Source organism: Protobothrops mucrosquamatus, unplaced genomic scaffold (genome assembly GCF_001527695.2).
Source record: "Protobothrops mucrosquamatus isolate PMUCROS unplaced genomic scaffold, P.Mucros_1.0 scaffold1786, whole genome shotgun sequence".
NCBI lineage: Eukaryota > Metazoa > Chordata > Lepidosauria > Squamata > Viperidae > Protobothrops > Protobothrops mucrosquamatus.
The window spans coordinates 50,512-74,398 of NW_015387924.1; the positions used below are offsets into that span (position 1 = coordinate 50,512).

The 23,887-nt window shown below is 38.5% G+C and overlaps 1 protein-coding gene across 1 annotated transcript in view; it reads right to left on the minus strand.

The window, feature by feature from the left end:
• Positions 1-19,662, minus strand: part of LOC107293976 (scavenger receptor class A member 5) — a 63,113-nt gene extending 43,451 nt beyond the window's left edge. Inside the window, exons 1-2 of the mRNA XM_015823169.1 lie at positions 19,270-19,662; positions 12,424-12,536 (exon numbers count right to left, since the gene is read on the minus strand). Of these exons, the coding sequence (XP_015678655.1) occupies positions 12,424-12,535 (112 nt within the window). The 5' untranslated portion in view covers position 12,536; positions 19,270-19,662. The remainder of the gene's footprint in view (positions 1-12,423; positions 12,537-19,269) is intronic.
• Positions 19,663-23,887: the final 4,225 nt, after the last annotated feature.

The window sequence follows — 23,887 nt, forward strand, 5'->3', positions numbered from 1 at the left end:
GCTTCTATCTACTTTGTGCTCTACAGGCTACTAGTTAGTCTTCTGTTGCTCTTCTTCCTCTCGCTGGGTAGTGTATTTGGATGCAGCAATGTATCACCACTGGTTCTCTCATGTGGACTTTGCAAAAGGGAGAGAAACCAATGGAAACTGACAATGGCCAGGTGGAACTTTTATCTGCTTTTGATTATTAAGTGCTGAGGAGCTGAAGAACTGAACTGAACTGAACTAAAGAACTGAGAACTGAAGAAGCTTCTTGGATGAGAAGCAAAACATCTTCAAGCAAAAACAAAGAAAATCCAGTTGCCTCTTGAAAAAGCACCTTTGGGACAACCATGACCTGGATGACAAAGAATCTCCATAGACATCGTGCATACAGGTTACTTATTCCTGCTGGTTCTGTCTCAGGATTGTTATGAAAGTACGTCATTTGCTGAAATAGATTTCACATCCAGAGAATTAATATAGAATAGGGAAAAGAAGAAGTAAGAAACTACTTTGATGTGAGGAATTTCCAGAAATGCTTTCCATCTAGGATCTATGTTTTTTGTCTCTTTCTGTTGGGGAAGTACAGCTGTGTTCCACCAAAAAAAGGTGAGATTTGGTAGGTGATTCTCAGCAGCTCAACAAGGAGAATGGACAGAACATTAGGATTTAGACTTTAGAGCCGAGAAAGGAAAAAATTGCTCACAAAGTAATATTTAATAGGAATGCTTGCAAAACATACTTTTTAAAAAAATGTATCTGGCATTACAATTTTTTTTTTACAAACCTATTGCCAATAGCAGGAATCTAACACAGAAGTCCTGAGCCAAGGCTGGCCATAGAATGCTGCAAAGAAGCAACACTTACTTTCAAAATGGGAAGAAAATAAACAACAGAAATATTTAAGGAAGGACTGGATTTGTAAGTTTACTGAGGTATCCAAATCCACAAACAATACATTAATGTATCTGGTAAAGAAAACATTTTTAATGCAGATGTTCTAAGCAATTTTTCACATTATAGCACAGAAGAAAACCCAGCAGTAGACACTCCATTATTGTCCACTGACCCTGATTAAAAAAAAAAGGGCCAGTACAAATTCAACTAACCATCCAATTCATTCTAAATTGCTCCTATATAACAGGTGTTTTGTATATTAGTTATTGGTATTATTGATTGATTACAGGTAGTCCTTGACCTAAAACTATTTGTTTAGCAACCATGTGAAGTTACAACAGCACTGAAAAAAAAGTGACCTACAACCATCACAGCATTTCCCCATGGTCACATGATCAAAATGCAGGAGCTTGGCAACTGCCATGTATTTACAATGGCTGTAATGTCCTAGGGTTGTGGGACTGCCATTTGACACCTTCCCAGCCAGCTTCTGACAAGCAAAGGCAATGGGGGAAGCCACTTAACAACTGCAGTGATTACTTAACAATAGTAGCAAAACAGTGCGTAAAAACAGGCATGATTCATTTAACAACCCTCTTGCTTAGCAATGGAAAATCTGGGTCAAGGTCTATCTATGAATACGCCTGCAGTCTTATACTGTTGTTATAATATTCTGGATTGCCAACATATTGGAATTCTTGCCAACTTTTAAGTTACCGGTATTTCTTAGAGCCCTGGTGGTGCAGTGGTTAGCATGCAGTATTGCAGGCTAACTCACTTCTCACATTGCCAGGGGTTTGATTCCTTCAATCCTAACCGACTCAAGGTTGACTCAGCTTTTCGTCCTTCCAAGTTTGGTAAAACGAGGACCCCCCAATTGTTAGGGGCAATATGCTGACTCTGTAAAACCACTTAGGGAGGGCTGTGAAGCGGTATATAAATCTAAGTGCTATTGCTATTGCTATATTTCTATAAAGCAGACAATAGAAGCAACGACTCCTGACTTTAATAATTTTTGTTTGATCAATGGAAAAGACACAACAGAAACAATGAAGAGGGATTGTAAAAAAAAAAATAAATAATAAGTTCCAAGGGTGTATTTTGTCTCTTTATAGAAAGAAAAGGCCATAAAATGAAGAATAAAATTGAAGTGATTGCAGGGAAAAGAGAAAAAGAAGACAGAAGACAGCTAGCCTTAGGGCAGTGTTTTTCAAATGGCAACTTTAAGATGTGAGTAGTTTAACTCCCAGACTTCCCCAATCAGTATTCTTTAGGAGAATCTGAATATGCTTAATCATGATATGGCTGGCTGGACAGTATCTACCAAGAGATTTGAACAATTTTCTGAGGAAATTAAATAGTTGCTGAAAATTGATGCCTGTTGAGGATTAATGGAGGCAAACAAGACAGCTGTTTGAAAATCTTAGCCATATAAAGTCCCTCGCAATTCAGTTTTGAAGTTCTGGAAACCATAATTCAGGAACATTTGTGACCATACTTAGTACGGATGAAAGTATTTCACAGTTTTATAAGGACAAACAAAACAAGAGACTTTTTTGCAGCATGTGAGCTAAATTTAAAAGGCTATCTCAGCACTGTGAATTTGGCAAAGGGCTAAGTGATGCATTGAGAGATCAGCTTGTCTCTGGAATGTTGAAGCTTTCAAAAACATCATAAAAATTAAGCTCTTAGACAGTATTTGAAAGTGCTATCTCTGTGGAAACTGCTGCTAGAGACACCATAGGACAGCAGTTGGCAATAAAAGCAAATAGGAATAAGTTTTCCATAGTATACAAACAGAGTAAAATGTCAAAATGAAAAGGGCTACCATGTGGCAGAGATTCACAGACACAGGTTCAATATTGATTTAAAAGAGAAATCTACAGAAAATGTAATAAGAGATCTCTATAGAATATTTTCAAATATGGGACGCATTTTATCAATGGCTGGAAAAACAGGGTAAAAATTAGGAATTTAATGTGTATTACCAAGTAAGACAAATGGACCCAGACAACACGTTGTTTACCAAGCACCTATGAATTGTAAATATAGAAAACTAATAAAATATTATTTAAAAGAAAGAAAGAAAATGTAATAAGAGAAAAAGCCAAGTATTTGATAAAGATAAAGAGCTAAGCTACTACTTTAAAAGTTCTGCAGTTGCATGTGCCATTGATAAAGAACTTAATAATGAAAGTTAAACAAGGATAGATAACCTGGAAGCCTATAGCAAAAAGAATCAAATAAGAGCAGCAATACAGCTCATGCCTTTACCATGCATGAATGGCAAAACCATATCAATCCAATTGGACACTGATTCTGCTATATAAGTTATACCACATTATAAATCTGAGTAATATTTTGGAGATGCTAAACTAAAGCAAACAGAAATGCAACTTGTAACTTAAACTAAAGCAACTTATAGCAATAGCACTTAGACTTATATACTGCTTCACAGTGCTTTACAGCCCTCTCTAAGTGGTTTACAGAGTCAATATATTGCCCCAAACAATCTGGGTCCTCATTTTACTGACCTTGGAAAGATGGAAAGTTGAGTCAACCTTGAACCGGTAAGAATCGAACCCCTGGCAGTCAGCAGAATTAGCCTGCAATACTGGATTCTAACCACCATGCACCACCATGGCTCCTATGTTGGAAAAAAGATTATTACTATCTACTGTAAGTCAGGGGTCTTCAAACTTGGCCCTTTTATGACTTGTGGACTTCAACTCCCAGAATTCCTCAGCCAGGCATGCTGGCTGAGGAATTCTGGGCATTGAAGTCCACAAGTCATAAAAGGGCCAAGTTTGAAGACCCCTAATCTAAGTGATACCTGCAACTGTAACTTACGATAACCATAGATCATATGCAAAAAAAGATAGAAACAGAAGTGGATTGAAGGAAGCTGGCACAAGTATTTTAAAAGTTGATTGGAGCCAGCAGCAATGCACCTGTGCTATAAAATAAAATTGTCTAGGGCTGAGATTGCCTTAAAGTTACTTTTAACCCACTATTATAGAGCCAGGACAGTTTTGCTAACCTCACTGGAGGAAAGCATTCCAATAAAATAGATCTAGCCCAGACTTACTTAAAGCACTATGGGGTGCTATACACATAAACCTCAACTTACAACAGTTCATTTAGTGACTGTTCAAAGTTACAATGGCACTGAAAAAAGTGACTTATGACCGTTTTTCACACTTATGACCATTGCAGCATCCCCATGGTCATATGATCAGAATTTGGATACTTGGCAAGTGGCTCATATTTGTGAGGGTTGCGACCTTCTGGGGAAGCCAGATTCACTTAACAACCATGTTACTAACTTAACAAATGCAATGACTCAACAACTATGGCAAGAAAAGTCATACATTCACTTTAACAAATGCTTCTCTTAGCAACATAAATTCTGGGTTCAATTGTGGTCGTACCTCGAGGACTACCTGTATAAGTCTAAGTACTATAGGAAACGGAGGAAAATTCTGAGGTGTTTCTTATCATAAAGAGCTATAAAGTATTATATCATTATAAAGAATCTTAATGTTATAACAATTCAGTACTTTGCCACAGAGCCACTGAACAAGCATTGTAGAACTGTCCAGATACCCAGGGATATTTGGCTGGATCCATCTGTAAATCTCAAGGTATTATTGTAGAGATTAGCATACAATAATTTCCTAACCTTGGCAACTTGAAGATGCATGGATTCAATGCCCAGAATTCCCTAGCCAGAGCTTGATGGAGAATTCTAAAAGTTTAAGTCCATGCATCTTAAAGTTGACAAGGTTAGGAAACACTGGATTAGATATTGGACCACAACCTAATATATGTGAGTTTTTGAACATTGTATCATGCACTGCAGTCACACTGATGACACAAAGCTTATAAAAGTGTGCTTAAAACATTCAAGCAGTTGTGAATCCCACAGACATGTTATAGCTTTCTTATACATAAAGATTTCTCCTGATGAGATTTGGAGATGATATGTTGACCAGCTGAAGAGAACTGAGGTATAAAAAGAAACTGTATCTGATGTGATTGCAGATACAACTGTAATTCCTACATTATCTTCAACAACATCTATCCCTCAAGTAGACATGCAACATGTAATTGCTTCATGGACATCAATACTGTTGGATATACTGAAGGTTTTCTTTTGAGAAACAGACTTTCTCTGTCCTTCTGACTCAATCTGAAGCCATAACCCATTTCAGGTAGCATAGCAAAGGAAGGACAGCTTGCACATTAAATCAAAAGCAGATTTTAAAATGAATAAAAATAAACTAAGGTGACCTTAATCAAATTTTGCAAATTATGCAAATTTGTCTGTTTGATTCCTAACTTACCTGATAATTTGTGATGTGTGAACGAAGCCCTAGAAATGAAACTATAGCATTTGTCCTTTGGATTGACATGTTATTTTGGAATAGAAATTTCTGGGTGGAAGAAAGCCAGCTTTACTATGATGGAGATTTTTGCAGACATTCTGATTTTCTTCCATGCCCTAATTTTAACTTAGCATTGGTTTGAACAGATTGAAAATTAACTGGGAATCATTGGCTACATCCCAAAAGGGGGTTTTCCCTCACATAAATACACCATTGCAGCTGCTGCTCTGGCTGTCTCACAATAGATGGGAGAGTCTCCCAAAAGGCAAATTTTCACCTCATTTGGCAACTTGGAGATCTCTTTCTGACCTAGATACTGCTGCCTGTTACTAAAAACATATGGGACTATGCTGTAATGGGGACATCCTTATGCCTAGTTTAAGACTGTGTTTTTTAACTTTAGCAACTTTAAGATGCTGGCTTGGGAATTCTGGAAAATGAAGTCCACACATCTTAAAGTTGCCAAGGTTGAGAAACGATGGCCTAAGAAAGAATTTAATACAATGGGGATTCTCCCCTCCAGAAGGGCTTTTTAGGAACAAAGCAGAAAGAAATATATGGTAGGCCTGGTATGCTTAGCACAGATGGGAAGCCAGTATTTCTTTGGTGAGATTTTCCTGTAGGAAGCAACCTCCAGGCCTAAAACGTTTCAAATTTTTAAACAGAATAGAATTAAATCTCAAGAATTATCACATGAGTATAGCTGTGGGAAACAAAATTATTGTCATGGTTTCGACAGATGAAACTTTTCAAAAGTTTATCTTAAAGAATCTTTTATTCGAGAAACAAAGTATTGGCACTACATAGTTAAAGCCAAAAACTGAATTCCCCTCTCCTGGGCACAAAGTAGCAATGCACAATTCCCTCCCCCAACTAACAGTCATGAATCACATTCCCCAATTAGCTTGAAGCACAGGCTTTCTCCCCAGCTCTCCAGCCTGCCAAATCTTTATCAGCTCTGGGCGCAATAACCTTGGATTCCCATGGCTGAGTTATTATTGTTATGACTAACTGGACTCTCATCCACATCCCCCCTCCCAGCATCAACTAACTCTAAAAGCAAAAGAGAAAAATGGCTGCATTTCCATCTGTTGTCAAAGCAAGAACATTCGATGTTAGCAGTGTTGACAATTATATTCACCAGACACTGATGCTCCAATTTACATGGTGCCACAAAGCTCAACATTGTCACCCTTCCTGTTTAATATCTGTGTGAAGCCACTGGTGAGATCATCCTTCAAGATGGAGTCTTATATCAGTAAGGTCCATCATCAGTTGAACTGTATCTCATCCTTAGGCTGGTCAAGTGATGCTGTTAGGGTCTTGTTCCAGTGCCTGGAGTTTGTTGGGAGCTGGATGGAGAAGAATAGGTTTGACCCTAGCAAACTGGGGATGTAAGTGCATGGATTTACAGGTACAGGAATTCTCCAACTTTAGCTAAGAATAGGACTATACTTCCCCAGATAGGACTGGTGTGTAATTTGAAAGTCTTCTTGGATGCTAGTTCCTTCCTGAAGAGCAGGTGGCAACTGTGGCCACAAAGGCCTTTCAACAAATTCATCCCGTGTGTCAATTTTGCCCATTCACGAGGCCAACTATGCCTTGGACAATTCATGTGTGGACTATTTCAATATTTCAAGATGCTGTCCTTGAAAACCATTCAAAAGCTTAAAATGGTCCAGAATGTGGTAGAGTAAGTAGTGATTGGTATGCCGTAGTATCCCCGTGCCACACTTTTGATACATGAGCTATGTTGGTTGCCAGTAGGTTTCAATTAAATCGCAAAGAAAGACATTATTAGGTGATACTTTTTATAGCATGTTTTTTAAACTGAAATGTGAGGAGATGGACCACCAGGCAAGAAAAATGTGTAACAGGAAAATATGGGGGAAGGAACCTTTTGAGAAAATAGAGATATTGGTGTAGCATAACAATCATTAGATATTCCAAACTTAAACTTACATATTCAGAAGCTGTAAAGTTTGATGCATTCACTCATTGGCCAAAGGTTATAATATTCATTCATTCACAAGCAGAATGAAGCCATTCAAGGATTCCTGATTTCATATACCAATTAAATTAAATTGGTATTTAATTAAGTCAATTAAATTAAATTGTAAAAGTTGATCTGATAACTCATAATGCTTTTTCTCAATAAAGCAGGAATAGATGTTAAGCTAAGTTCCTGCTATTTCCTGAACCTTCCCTGCCCCATAGAAAAGGATGTTAGGTTCTATACTTTCCAGTTCTCTGATCTAGTAGAATGACATCTCTGTACACAACCCATACAATTTTAAGTCAAAAGATGACAGCGGTTTTATTTTTGTATCAAAGTGAAAACACAGACTGAACAAGTTCACTGTTGCAGAAAATCTATTTTTCAAAGCAATACAGATTAACCTCTTTCTGAATTCCATTATTTGGAGAAGGACATATTTGCAAAAAGGGGGGAGATACTTTGGTGGGGAGGGGTATTTTTATATCCCAGTGTTGAAATCCACACACCCACCCCACCTACACCCACCCACCCCACCCGCCTGAAGGCAGTATGGCCGGCTCCATTCAATCTCCTTTTTCAGTGCCAGGTCAGAAGGGTTTTATTTGTTAAAGAATTTTAATATACTAGGTTGTCTGTTGTAGAATCATTATTGTGGTGTTTTTTAAAAAACAACAACAAAGCGTTGCATTGTTGCAGAACTGAAATGGTATAGGGTTTCCTGCCTGAGCAGGGGACTGGACTAGAAGACCTCCAAGGTCCCTCCCAATTATTGTTATTGTTATTGTTATTGTTATCATCATCATCATCATCATCATCGTTATCATCATCATCATCATCAAAGCTCTATCCCTTTTTGAATGGTACACATGTAAAAAACGGCAAAGTGCTTCAACTGTGCAGTTTCAGTCATTATCCTGACTTTTTTAATGAACCCAAGTTGCCCCTTACTTCATGCTAAGCTATAATTACAGCTCATAAACTAATGGTAAATGACAGCTTCAAACTGACCTACTACCCTGAACCAAGCTATGTTTTCACATACTTAACTTGCATATCCCAGTAAATTAAAAACATGTTACTCATAGTTTATTCTGAAATACTATAATAAATCACTAAGATAATTCTTTTTAATATCTAAATTGTGTCTCTGAAGAAAAAAAACCAAGGGATTTCTTAAGGACTGATTAAGCTATGATATAACTTCCTTGCCTCCCTCCTCTCTGATTCAATATGTCTTTAATTACTGGCATAGTTTTATTGTCAACTTGTGGCCGTCTTCTTTTCACTGGCCAAACAGATGGATCTAAGGTTTCATAATGAGGAAAATTACAGTCTGTTTTTGTGATATTAATACTTATACCAGGCCCTTAGGGAGCATGATGGAAATTGGAACCTATTGTTCCCATTCTGGAACAGAAGCAGACCTTAGGTGGTCTCTGACTAATTTCAACAGGGATATATGACTTCTGTGAGGAAGAAATCTCTGATTTGCCCAGTATCCTTTCAAATCCAGATCTGGATGTTTAACCAGATTTTGGTATAGTGGTGCCATTCAACCTACCACCACCATCACCAATTTAATGGCACATATGACTTCTTTAAAAAAAAAACTTATCCTTTTCTCTCCTTCCCACAGAGGCCCAGTGGGGAAATGAGGATCAAGAGAACCATTGCAGCCCACCTAACCTCAGTTCAATTTTCCAGTGGAAAGTAAAGAGGAATTGGACTTTCTATTTTTTTGTTAGGTAAATCCAACAAACCATCAAAGCATATGGCAAAACCCTTCATAGCTATTGCGTTGCGTGATACAGGATCAGAAGCAACATGGCAACCTCTTTGGATTTTTTTCTTATCTAGGGAGATGATAAGGTCTGGTTTATGGACATAACAGAACATAGACTATAATGGAAAGAAATAATACAAAAAGTCAGATAAATTTTCTGGATTGTTTTTTTTTTAATGTACATCATGTTGTTTCACCAAATTGTACTTAGATAGCAACAGTGATACCGACATAATCGAACACATAAAATGAAAGCTATGAAGTTCAATTTAAAACAATCAGGAAAACCAAATGCACATCAGTCAATGTGGTTTATGTCTTTGCTTCTTGCTGAAAAATCATCAGATCAGCATATTAGACAAGGAATTCCAGATTCTGGGAACAGCTACCAACTCATGTAGGACTTTGAACTTCACCCTGATAACCATCATTTTTAATTACTTAATGTGTTGCAATAAAAGCACAATAAGGAAAACATATATATTACTGAAGCAGGCTATTTGCTCTTACAGCAGTATATTTTCTCCTCGCCCCTAATTTACACTGCCAAAGCCATGGCTTTCCTTATAATTAAAGTTACCACACAGCCAAATCTGGTAGACCACATGGATGGGGATGCGCTGTGTAGACTGCAGGAACCCTAATTAGCTAGGACCATAGCAAAAGTCCTCATTAAAAAGGAAGGATTTAAACAGCAGCGAAGAAAATTGCACATTGGAAAGAGTAGGGAAAAAAATGAATCATGTAAATTTCAGAGTTATCGCATGATAAAAAAAGTTAAGTCACTTCTCTATCTCAAAATGTCCTCAGTTGAAAGATGGAACAGCTCTAATCAAGATGCAAAAAGTATGTCAAGTTTCTGGTTTTTATTTTTCAGAAAGACCACAATTACAAAAATTGTTTTTAACAAGTACATTGTTATTAGCGAGAGAAACCTTAACATGTGTGGCAAATTTCGGCTGTGGTAAATTGCTTGTGTCGAAGTGGTCCTTTCCAGAGTCGACACTAGAATGTGCCAACAGACAGTACATCACTCTTGTAGTCATAAAAGTAGCTTAATTGTCTTAGTCTTAAGCTAAAGAAGTCCAGATGGTTTAGGTCAGAGCTACCAAATGCAAGACCTGCAGTTCTGGACACTCCACATAATTTTCAGCACACTTTGTTGCTAAGAAGTGACATCCTTTGAAGGTTAAAAGCATGTCCCAATTGTTCCCTACTTCATTTACTTGCTCAAATTCCTGAAGAATCGTGAAACTCAAAATTCCCTGCACTTGAAAATTAGTTTCACTTATTTTAGGAAGTGGCCCGTGATCTTTGAGAGACCTATTCTAGTAACCAGATTCACACATAGGGCTAAATTGTGATTTATCTAAATCCATTATGGCTAAGGATGCCAAGGAAACCCAGTAAGTGAACTGAATATATGAAAGTTGATTATTGGGGTGGATGAAAGCTCAATGACTGAAAATTTGGCTGCACCTTGCTTGACTTCAGTTTGTTCCCAGTTTCTTGAAAAAGAGATGGCTTAGAAACAATTAAAATGGTCAAAACTCAATGCATATTCCCAATTTGCCACTAGCACTAAAATGATTTCATAATAGATTTAGCTTCTTTTCAAAGGTCTAAAAAAGTTGTAGAGAGTTGTACAGAGTAGAAAGAATAACCTTCACACAGAGAGAGACGGAAGATCCACTACCAAGGCAACAAACAGGTAAACATGGCTTAAATCCAGGGCTTTTTTTCTCATAGAACGCCCAGAACGTATTTCCAGCACCTTTTTTGGATGGAACCTTGTAGGGTAGGCAAGGCGGATTGTATGACGTGTGTGAGTTCTGGCACCTTTTTTTTTTTTTTTTTTTTTTTTAAAGCACTGCTTAAATCCGTACAAAGTTGGAAATTTTTGAAAATTTCTTATCACTTAATGACCAGTTTAGATTGCGCACCCTTGTAATTCACTGGAATTAAAACTTCCAGGATTCTGCTTCTGTAGTCATTCTAGACATCTTCTAGAATACTTCTAACAAGTATTTTTACTCATTTTCTCTACCTTTTATTGACAACGTTTTTGTGACACAAATGTCGTACCACCCCAGATATATTTTTCACCACTGTTTTAGAAATGTATTACTATCTTGGCAATGTGTTCTTGTTGTTCCATTGTGCATCACTTAATGTTTTCCTTTCATTTCCCATTTATAAACTCAGTGAAATTCTTTTAGAATTTTTGTTGTCCTGAATAAGGTATTATCTATGACAACATAGAAAAAAACATAGAATAACAGAATTGGAAGGAACGAGGTCATCTAGTCCAACTCCCAACTCAAACAAGAGACCTTATACCATTTCAGACAAATGGCTGTCCAGTCTCTTCTTGAAAGCTTCCAGTGATAGATCTAAACCTCAAATGTGCTCATGAAAAAATCAGTCCCAGTGATTGCTATAAGGATGTAAATCCATGCTGCTTAACAATAAGTTTGGTTTTTTTTAAAAGGGCTCATTACATGGCGGCTTGCTGTGTCAAAGGCAGATTCATACAATGGCCATTTAAACCTCATTGTACATGGGCGAGTATGTATACCTGTGGTATAAGGAAGGGTTGTACTCCAGTATTAAATTTGCATGCTAAATGCTTATGTTCAGTTCCTGGCATTTCTTAATGTTTATTTACTGACATTTAGAAATAGTATATCCCGGTATCAAAATTCATATATACCGTACTATAAAACCAGAAACAAATATAGAAACAAGAGGCTGCAAGCAATGAAAACTGCAAACTAACCGAAACAATATAATTATAAAAATGCTTGGCTGAATAAAAATACCTCAACTCAGTGCCAAAATAATTAATTTTAGGGAATCAAAATTCAGACTTGGTACGGAAGAAGAAAATATTGAATTTTTGTCTGACTCAGTGACCCAGCATCCTCCACTTATACTGGACTACATGCCATCTGCCTCAGCAGTTATGTGGGAAGACTGGTGCTCGATTTAGTGCTCAGATGTACATTCATCTGCCACTTTCACTGCTACTCCAAAATAGTCCTCTACCAAGTTACACTTGGTATGTTCAGTTTATGAAGCCACTCTTCTGTCCTATGTTTCCAATCTGTCCCCAAATCCATTTTAAAATGTGATTTATCTCCCCAAATACACATTGCATGTTGAACAATATTTTTCTGAGCTGAGAACAGTGCTGGAAATTTGACAAAGTGTGGATTCTTAATCTTTAATCGGGAATTGATTCAAGGGGCGCAATTCAAGAATGTTGATATGAGAATTTGCATAAATTAGCACTCCTGGGCTACACATCATCATGCTCCGTTGAATCTTGGTGTAATGCTATTTGAATCTCAGAGCTGCTCCCTGGGACTTACCGTCATCACAGAGATTCAGCTTTGAAAGGTTCTTTCCATCAAACGGCTCTTCCAGGATGGATCCATTCTCTCTTTCACCCAAAGTGTGCAGATACATGGCTTTATTCTCCATCCTGTGTAAAGCACATAGCAGAATTCATTGAAAAACTGGTGAAGATTGATTGATGTTTAGATTATATATTTTGCATGCATGCACTGAACATTCTGAGATGTTACTGAAGAATATCAAAGATTTGTCAATTCAGACTTCAACATTAACTCCAGCTTACTTGCCAAATGTTGGGGGGGAATGGCAGGAAGTAATACACATAAAGAAGCATGAAGAAAGCAACCAAAATCCAATCTGAAAGTATTCTAATACTTTTTATACAAGAACAGACTAGAACATTAGGACTTTTATTTAGGAAAAAATCTAACAAGGGGAGTACAGGATATGGTTGAGATGTATAAAGTTATACAAGGCATGATAAAGTAGACAGGAAGAATTATTTCTCCTCTCAAAACTTTAGGATTAATTGGCATGAAGTGAAGGTAACTGAAAAGAGATTTAGAACAGATATAGCAAGTAATTAACTCAAGGGATTCACTGTCAAAAGATACGATGGGATAAGATATGATGGTCACAAACATGGGTGACTTAAAAGGGGATTGTATAAATTCCTTGGAGAAGGACTGTTTAAAAGTGTCTGTGTAATCCTTAGGCAGAATGGGGTAGCATTCTTCCAAATATCACTTGCTATATGTATCCATGTGCTGCTAGAAAGTACCTCAGAAATATCTGGCCACAATGAGAATCAACATGTTGGAGTAAGATGAGTTTTCATGCGATGCAGCTGGACTATTCCAGTGCTTGTATGTCTTATAGCTTTCAATTTAATGACGTTTACTTCTGTGGAGGCTGTTGGATTTCATCTGGATCCCCCACTTGGGATCAGAAGATCAAGGAATATTTGCAGCTGCTCTGGAGCATAAAAAAGTTTTAGAATCCCAAAGAAGATCCATAATCAGTGATGATGGACATTTGGCACAGATAGTATACTACTGCATGACTGACTGACTGACGTATAACTATTATCAAACCGTACAGAAGTACAGGTAGTCCTCGACTTACAACAGTTCATTTAGTGACCATTCAAAGTTACAAGGCACTGGAAAAAGTGACTTATGACCATTTTTCACACTTACTACCATTGCAGCATCTCCATGGTCACATGATCAGAATTAAGATGCTTGGAAACTGACTTATATTTATGACGGTTGCAGTGCCCCGGAGTCATGTGATCACCTTTTGTGACCTTCTGACAAGCAAAGTCAATGGGGAAGCCAGATTCACTTAACAATCATGTTACCAACTTAATAACAGCAGTGGTTCACTTAACGACTGTGGCAAAAAAGGTCATTAAATGGAGCAAAATTCACTTAACAACTGTCTTGCTTAGCAACAGAATTTTTGGGCTCAATTGTGGTCATAAGTTGAGGACTATCTGTACATGACAAAATAGACACGGTCTCTGTATTCTACAGTTTATACAGAGTGAAAATCTATGAAAAGAGAAAAGGATAAAGGCCAATGTATGAAGGAATGGACAAGAGTAGGAGCATCAGCAGCTGAATAGGAAGGCCTCTGGTGTTCATCTAAAATGCTTGCTGGATTTCCAGGTTGGAAACACCCAGCCTTGTTTCCAAAACAAAACTGATAGATTAGGAAAACTCTGGGCCCCTTTACACACAACATATCCTATAGCTTCAGTTTATCTGTGCTTTCCCAGTCTGTCCTATTCTGCTAATGCTTTATCTATGCATGCAAAAAAACAGTATGTGATACAAGTGCACTGTAAGGACCTGCCTCAACTAGGTCTCCCAAGAAAGCAGAATTCTTGAAACAGGCATTGTCTCAAAAGGAACTTTTATTAGGTGATAGCAAAGAAGCAAAGCGAGGTCTGAGGAAATAGCCCGGATAAGCAGTATATCAAAAGCAGTATTTGTTACTCCTCCCGCCAGGGTCCCACTGTCCGTTTGAATCTCAACCAATCCACAGGTGGTATATTGTTTTGGTAACTGGCTCCTATGGTGAGCTCTTCAAGGTCTCTCTCGGTTTCATTTCCTTCTGGCTCCAAGCGCAAACCATCTTCCAGATAAGGGTGATGGTATTCGGCTGCATTCCTTCCCCTGGGGGAAGGGCAGTGTGGCATGGGCAAAGCAAAGCATATTGTATATCCCCATAATGGAATCCCCCCTCCTAACAGAATGGCAGGCTCCCCAAAATGGTTATAGAAGCATGTATAGGTTAGATAGAATAGTGATACATTTCTTTGGGGACCTGACATACACCTTATTTTTAACAGTAAACTTTTTAAGGGTTCTGGTGCTTCTCAGAGTTCATGTTAAGCACCAAGGAAATCAGGAAATCCAGGCGGTAGATAAGAGTCAATGGAATTCAAGGCGGGCTGGACTTAGATGTCTTGTGGGCATAAAAGACTCGAGAACGATGACGCATTTGACCCCTCCCTCGGGATCAGCCTGGTCATCTCCTACAGTCCAGTTCTCTCAAGAAGTAACTCAGGATGAGTTTTTCAATGATTTTTTATTTATACATGTATAAAAGCTCAGTATAAGATGAAAGTTTGCAGCATTGATAGTCAGCCTCCTGTTTCCACCAGTTCCCACAACCCTGTAAGATTTCCTGCAGAATAAAAGACCACTGTGTCTTCTTTCCTGATCAAATTCCTGCATAACTCTATTAAATAAGCAGAATTTCCTTTCTCCCATGCGCTTGACCAGAGGAAAAAAAATGTAATTAATACCTTCATCCTTATCATCCCCCCTTCCTCCATCTCTTTGTTTGATTAATGGTCTTTCATTTTTTAAGTTAGTTATAATATAATCTCAGTTATCAGATTGCTCCCATCATCCTATTATAGGAGGCATTGCTGCAAGACCACCAAATTGATAGTCTGTTCAAATCAACATTTAACTCTGCTCATTTTTCAAAATCTCACATAAACCTTCCTGACTTCATCTCTATCAGAAGTTCCATTATTCCCCATTACTAGCATTCTGGCTGAGAACCATGGAACTTGAATTCTAACATATCTAGAATGCACAAGATTGGAGAAATTCCTAAGGCTTCTACTGATCAAACTCAAATTCAATTTACTACCAAAACAAAAAAAGCAATCTTGCTTTGCAGTTTGTTTATAAACAGTTGGATCAAAATTGTTACTGTGTTATATTTTGCTAAACTGGGAGAGCACACTATGTGCCACAGGTAACAAAACAGCACAAATGAAATCTTCATGTAGTCAACCCCAAACAGCCTTCTCTAAAGGGCTTTATCAATGCATACTGGCATGCATGCTTTGCCTGATGGATGTGTAATGTGTTTATCCAGATTATTTCAGAAGTTTTATGCAGCACAGACTATATGTCCATGCCACTTGTCTGATAATGGAAGATCTGCCACTTTCGCTGAAGAAGTTGAAGGTGCTTTAATGCCATCTCATGCCAATTATGTGCTTTACGACAATCTTAAAATTGCATGTAGTGCAAAGTCCCAAAGGTGCTTTTTTAAAAGGCAACTGGACTTTGTTTTTCCTTGAAGACATTTTGTTTCTTGAATGAGACTTGAATGAGACTTGAATGAGAATCTCCATAGACATGTAGTGCAAAGATTTGCCTTTAGAAAGAGGATTTGATGACTTACTCTAAACATCAGTCAAGACTTTATATGCCACCATTTCTTTCATCTGCAATACAATGAGGTGGCTTAAATCTAGGAGGCATAATGTTTTTCTTGTTAACCTGGCCCTCTCTTCCCAAATTCAAGGAGAATACCAGCTGTGAGAATACCAGCTGTGCCTCAGATAGTGGGGAGCTTCTATTAGCAGATAGCCCTGAACCTGGGTGGCCAATGGTTTGTCTCCATAGAAGTTAGTTCCATATATAATTTGCCACTATGGTAAAAGGAACATCAAGCTTATTTAAATACAGTATACAGATAGTCCTTGACTTATGACCATTGGTTTAACAACCATTCAAATGTATGATGGCACTGAAAAAAGTGAGTTACGACCAGTCCTCACACTTATGACTGTTCCAGTGTCTCTATGGTCACGTGATCAAAATTCTGGCTCTTGGCAACTGGCATGTATTTACAACGATTGCAGCACCCTAGGTCATGTGATCATCATTTGTGATCTCTCCCAGAGGGTGTCTAACAAAGCAAAGTCAATGGGAGAAACCGTATTCACTTATGGTGATTTGCTTCACAACTACAGCAAAAGAGTTTGTGTAATCGGGTAGGACCAGTGGTGGGATTCAGCCAGTTCGCACCACTTTGGCAGGATCGGTAGCTAATTTTTTGTTGCCCAGGCACAGGATGGACTTCCGGAAGCAGCATCCACACAGAGAACTGATTGTTCACATATTTGAATCCCACCACTGGGTAGGACTCACTTAATGGCTACATCGCTTAGATGACCAACTGCAGTCATCAACTGAGGACTGGCTGAGGGATTCTGAGAGTTGAAGCCCACAAGTCTTAAAATTATTAAGTTTTGAGACCCTTGGTTTAGTTCAGTGTTAGCTGAGTAACCATCGTACACTAAGTCATAGCTAAACACACTGCACTATGATTACACATGATGTGGATAGTCAGCCAATCTCAGTTATTTTTTGTTTAACATATTTATGAGGCCAATTGTTTTAGTTTGTAAAACATAGTGTGATCTAGTGTTACATACAAACATCACCTAACATTGGCACTCAGCCTAACACTTGATGGCCTTTTGGAAGATCCTGAAGTCCTGGCTTTGCCATCTAGTTTAGGGATCAGAGAGTAATGTAGAGCCCATAAAATGGCTCTGCTGCTCTTGAATGGCTATGTTCTCCCAGTGATTATATTTTATTCCTTCAAATGTTTGTTTTTAATGCTTGTATTGTTTGTATGACTGGGGTTTTTTTATTTTTTGGGGGGTACTGTTTATATTTTAATTGTAAGCCACCCAGAGTCAGGAATGTGAGATGGGCAGCGATATAAATTGAATAAACAGACAAATAAACGTTTCTATCCATCCAACCCAATCTGGCATGAAGAGTATGCTGTGGGTAGCAATGGCTAGGGAGTGCCAGCTGGTGAGCCCAGAAGGTCCCACCTTTTTTGGCATGGCAAACATCATCCCCTGAGAAGTAGATTGGCCCCGTCCTTGTTGGCTTTCATAAGGTTTTGAAAACTTGGATTACTGCCAAACCTTGGGCCCTGAAAGTGGATTAAAGCCCATCTCCTGGTTGTGTGGATGATAGGCTAGATTACTATATGGCCAGCTGCTGTGTGTTTTATTTTTATTTTCTATTTTTCTATTGTGTATTTAATGGATTTATTTTATTTATTGTACAGTACTGTTAACTGCCTAAAGTCACTTAAGTGAGATGGCAGCTATATAAATCAAATCAAATAAATAATACTAAGCCATTATGGTGGCTTATGGTGTATTTAACAAATTACGATTAAAATAAACCATTTCGTAACATAAGTGAAGACTCTTCTGGCTGATTTGATCCAGAATGAGGTCTTTCCATTTTAGTCCATACCAGAAGATGTGGTACCATATATCACAGGTGAATGTCAGAAATAATTCAAAACCAACATAAATTATTGAAAGTCTAATTATTTAATATTTACTGCACATTGTAAGTAAAATATCAGAATTGCTGTGAACATAGTCATATCCTTCTGGGCCTCTTGTCATCATGGAATCCAGATTCTCTAACAAATTGCTTGATAGAGTTTATTTTTTAAAAAAAGAAAGTAATACTAATACTTAAACACATAGTCCTTCCAAATAAGTTCTTAGACCTACAGTCCCTTTCATATCTCATCTTTTCCCTCTCCGCTGGTCTCCAGTTCCACTTCTCAGCATCTCCATCACAATCAGACACTTTCATTTCATCTTCCTTGCAGCCCTATTTCTGCCCCATTGGAGATTTCTACAGATGGATTGATGATGTTGTAGCTAAGCAGTGATGTTTACTTGATTTATATTGGGCTATATTTAAATTCCATAGATGTTTTGGGGTTTTTTTGCATTGCATTTCAAGAGGCAGAATGTTTTTTTCTTCTTCTTTTTAATTCACCATTCTCCAGGAATGAAGTTAAGCTCTGTTCATATGTCCCACTGGAAGATTATTAAAACGGAGCAGAGATTGATTGGTAGGGCTGGGCATAATTAAGAATAGGGTTAGACAGTGTACCTTGGTAGAGGAGACACTATAATAATGTAAAGTACCCTCTTTCTTCCCACTTCAGCCCTGTACATATGAAGTTAGGCACCATTATTCCCAATTCACAAATAGGGAAGTATAGCTAAGGGAGAAAAAGGTAATCCAGAGCTATGCTGGAAATAAGTGACTAAGGGTTTTTCTCCACGGCTGATCTGAAAGGCTCATATTGCTTCTTCAACTGACAGAAAAGTACATTGGCATGATTTTTTGCTATTGTACCGCCTACTTGTATTGTACTTTCACTGTCTCTGTTTTCAATCACCTGATTTTGTAACGGTGAAAAAAGCCTAGCAAATTTTATATAATTCTGGGGTGTTTGGGGGATGGCTTCGGGATAAAAGGCTTAAACGTATCTCATTCAGTAATTGGAATGAACGCAAGGTCAAGGTCCAACTCATGAGGACAAGACAGAAAAATGATATTACCAGGCCCAGAACATCTTTGTAGCATGATTATGCACAAGAGGGGAAAGATGCCAACAAAACATTCTTCTGCCACCCCAACCAAACCACAATCTCACTACTTCTTCAGTCCATTCAATAACCAGATGTAAGATATGCTACTCACCTGAAGGAGAATTGCTGGGCAGCTTAGGCACTTGACTCTTCAGTTCCTCTTAGTTCCTGCCACATGACATGGTGAAGGAGAGGAAAGAAAAACAAAGTGTTTCTTCTTGTCAGGTTCTTCCAAACTCAGAAGAAAGGGGAAAAGCCGGCTAGGCATATATAACAGCCCCTTCCATAGTCAACTGGAGGTGAAGGGGAGGTGCTGCTGAGTTGTCTGCAAACCTCCCCACCCTTTGTGACAAAGGACTTCAGATGCTTTCTCAAAATCCAGCCCTCAGCATCTCCAGCAATGCTGGTGACTAGGACACTCACCACACATGGAGAGGCAACAGGAATGGGAAGCGGAGCAAAAATATGCACTGCTGAATCAGATGCAGGTCCAAAGGCTCAAATATTGTTGTGCTTTGCAAAAAGTTCCAGTTGTTTGGAGTTTTAAAAAGTTTTTGGGAAGGTGGAACATTTGTGGCTGCAACTCGTGCGGAAATATGCACTCTCTGGTGGCCAAACTAAGAAAGGCAGCTAGAATTGCTTTTTATTTTCAAAAGTTAGCTACAGATCGGTATTTGCAATCTGAACGCTCCCGAGGAGCCATTGGCTTATCTAAGAATGCAGCCAGTGCCAACAAAACCTAGAAACAGAACACACAGTCTCTTTGTAGTGGATTTTGCTGATTAAAACAAAAGGACAGAGGAAGGAATGAAAAATGCTATCAATCTTTTATATAGAATTTAGCAAAGTGACAGAAAATAATCAGAACATGTATTTGCTTCCCACAAGGTGAAATCAAAGTGAAGAACATTTGCTTTATAGAATGCACAAATGTAGAAGAAACAATACAAAGCCTATGTCCCATGCCAATGATCTTCAAGTATGTTGGCATAGTTAGTGCACAAACCCATGAGTAGGCTCAAATGAACTATAAACCACCAAGAATTGGATTTGCACAATACGCAAAGCTTGTCAGATCAAATTGCCCTGGTACTGATCAGTATAAAGCAGCTCTGATGTTCATCATAGGCATAATCACTAGAATCTTTTTATGCAGACCCAGAGTTTTGAAAGAGAATACTTGCACTGGAAAATTTTCCAGTGAATCATACACTTTATTTTACTTTATTTGTTCATAGTACAGATTCAACAACCTGCTTTTTTTCATATATTTTGAATTATCCATATACATGGATGTAATTCTAAAATGCCAAGGCACCATGGCCATCAGTCTTCTCAGGGTTGAAGTCCACATATCTTCAGGTTGCCAAGGTTGACTACCCCTGATCTAGAGAGTGCCATGATATGGGAAACCTGGCATAGACAGATAAGGTGGGCCACAGCTGTGTTTATCTCAGCCCAGATTATGGTTGAGTTCTGCAATACTCCCTATTAAACCGTCCTGGGAAACAAGAGCTACTTTTTTATTTAAACAATGAATAGGTATCTTTAATCACCAAATCAGATTTCAGAACCCACTGAAGTTTCCGGTTGAGGAGAATGGCCTTGAACTGAATTTTCAGATCACAGGTATTATGATGGTAAATAATTAAGAGGGACACAACAAAATAAGGCATACAGCCAGGACGTCTGTGACTGCAAACCTAAATCTATGGTTCTTCTTTTGTAATATTTTTTGGCTTTTCCTCACAAGAGTTAGCTCTCATACAGGAGGGTTTTTTTTTTCAATTAATTACACCCAAATTCTTCACATGCTTACATGATGTTTATTTAACATTATGCAAGTATAACTAGCTGATAGAAGACTAAGAGTCCCAGTAGAAAATATATACTATCGTTTGCACAATTTTCAAACAAGTGGAAAATGGAAAAACTTTTGGAGTTGCTTACTTTGCTTTTCATAACTATACTCGTCCACTCATGTATGAGCATGAGCAGGTGTGTTCATTTCTTTTATAATTTCCATTTCCATTGTATGCAATCAGAAACTATTATAATTAAGTGAACCTGCCAGTTTCTGCTATACTCTTTCCTAGGATTAGGAGCTTCAGTACAATCTCTTCTGCTTCCTTTCAAATCAGCCTTTTCATTGTAAGGTGAATTCTCCTACTATTGGGGAGGATTTGTCCATGTAGGTTAATTGAAGGTGGTGAAGGTCAGCTTCGGCAGTGAGGTGTCAGCTATTTTCAACATGTATTTTTATTATTAAAGTAACAGAATTTTGCAACTCTGAAAGCATTCCCCCACCCCCCCACATTTTTAACTAAAGAGAACTAGGAACAGTTTAGTCCAGTGATGGCGAACCTTTTAGAGACCGAGTGCCCCAAAACCATCCCCCCACATCTGTCCCCGCTCCACTGTGCCCACTGGACCACCCACCACCTGCACGGCCTGCCACAGATCATCCAGGCAGCCCAGTAGTGCCATGGTGGCCACATCCTCCGCCCGTGCCCTGCAGCATTATCTGCGTGCAATGGGGTGCAAGGGCGGAGTCTTGTCCTCGCTGCCCAGCTATCATGTCCTTGGCTGCACAGCATTGCGTGGGCCGTGCCCGGGGGTAACTCTCCTCCGGAGGGCTGCTGGTGAGGAGGGGGCCATGGGAGGAGGCAGGGCTGGGGTGACGGTGCGTGTGCCCATAGAGAGGGCTCCGAGTGCCGCCTCTGGCACGCGTGCCATAGGTTCGCCACCACTGGTCTAGTCAGATGTTTTCTCAAATTCCATTCTTGCTTTGATCTGATGGACTTATCTGCCCATTGCCTTGCAGTTCTTCCTTATGTTCCTCAAGGTTAGTCTCACAGTCCATTACATATAGCAGCAATAGGCAAAAAGAAGACTTGACTGTATTGTTTCAGTTTGAATTCTGAAGTTGTGACTTTGATTTTATTTTGAGCTATATACTTTGAGCCAATCTTCTATGAACTCATGTGTTCCATTTATGTTGAACAGGAATTATCCTCTAAGACTTCTGGATGGCCCCAGTGTAGGAAACAATGTCACTTTTCCTTGAGAAACAAGTATGAAGGTATTGTATATGAAAGGGGGCTTTTCCTCAAAAAAATTGATATTAGAATTCATTTTGTACATCCATCTTAAGCCATTATGCATAATCATCAGCGCTTATTTAATTCAATAGTCAGAGTTACAGAAATATATTTGTAACCCTGTCCAGTATCCCAGGACAGTCTGTTTCCTTTCTGGTCTTTGGGGTGTTCTTTCATTGGCAAGAAATTGTATGTGTCCTCATTGCTGTCCTCCCACATTTTCCCTCTACGATTCCTGAACTGAGCTGACTCTTCCCTCTGCAGTTTCTCTTTGAAGTCCAGCTGTCTGGCTATGTGGACAAATAGAGGTTGTCAAAGAAAACAGAAGTCATCTTCTCACTTTACTCTTCTGCAATCCAAAGTGCAGCAGCACCACAGGCCTTTGAAGAAGGATGAAGCAACATTGTGAAGTCTGTGTTTAGTTGTCTGTGGAAATATTAGAAATGGTAGTTCTACACTTGCTGTGACAGCATCATGTAACATTACTTATGACCAAATCATTCATTCATAGGTCTTTATAAAAAAAGAGAGAGAGAGATTTATAACAGATATGCTATTTTAAAAATCCACATTCCCAACTTATTTATCTCCCACTTTAGGAAATATTCCCTATCTTTTCAGTCTCTTTCAGGAGTTGGAGCATGATGGTATTCAATGTACATCTGATAGATCATATCACCTGAGACTGATAGGGCAGCCAAACAATTCATAGATTAAGAAGTCTTGATAGACTATTAAGTAAACCTAGCCAATTGAGGTTTTTCTCCTAAATGCTTAAATAAACTGTGGGGTGCATGAATCTAGGAATTGAATCTAGATCTCTAAGAGCTTATTTCCTTTCTTAGTTGAGATCTTCCTTGAACCAACTTCCCAGCATCCCAGAAAGTGAAAGAAAGATCTTATATGCAAATGACTCCCATCACCATTTCCCCTATGAAAAGCCTGTATCCCTTTTGCATTTTATATCACTGCTTTTTAACAGTTCTGAGTTTATTAAAAATAGAATGTCAAGGCATCAGATAGAACATAAACAAGCTAAAACCATGATCCAGAAAGGCATTCACGTCAATGGGAATTTTGCCACTTGAATAAATGTAGATTGTCATAATAATATTCAATTCTGGGCTGTCCTGCTGGTGATGTTTACAAGAAGTCAGAGACATGCTGCATTGAATTGGTGCAGAAGATCAGCCAGAGAAACAGATGGCTTCAGTTCCTCAAAAGAGAGATGATGTTGCCAACCTTCAATTTAGCTCCTGCCAAAGGAGAAAGGAAAAACAAAACTGGAGCTATTTTGCTTATATCCAGAAATAAAGCAGTTGTTCCATATGATTCAATGAAGAATCATTCTTTTATAAAGCAGGTTAAAATATTGTAGCTTTATACCAAACCGTGAAATCCATATTGAAGATGCTTCTGATAATTTGTTACACCTTCAAGTAGAAGAATCACCTAAGCTGTTCCATGTTTCAAAAGAATAACAGGTTGCTTCTGTTTGGTCTCCATGTCAAGATATGACTCTTCCTCACCCTGGGTGCCCTTCCAACTGTATGAACTTCAGCTCCCAGAATTTCCAACTGTAGATCATTGCCAAGAATTCTGCAAGCTGAAGTCCACACATCTATCTGA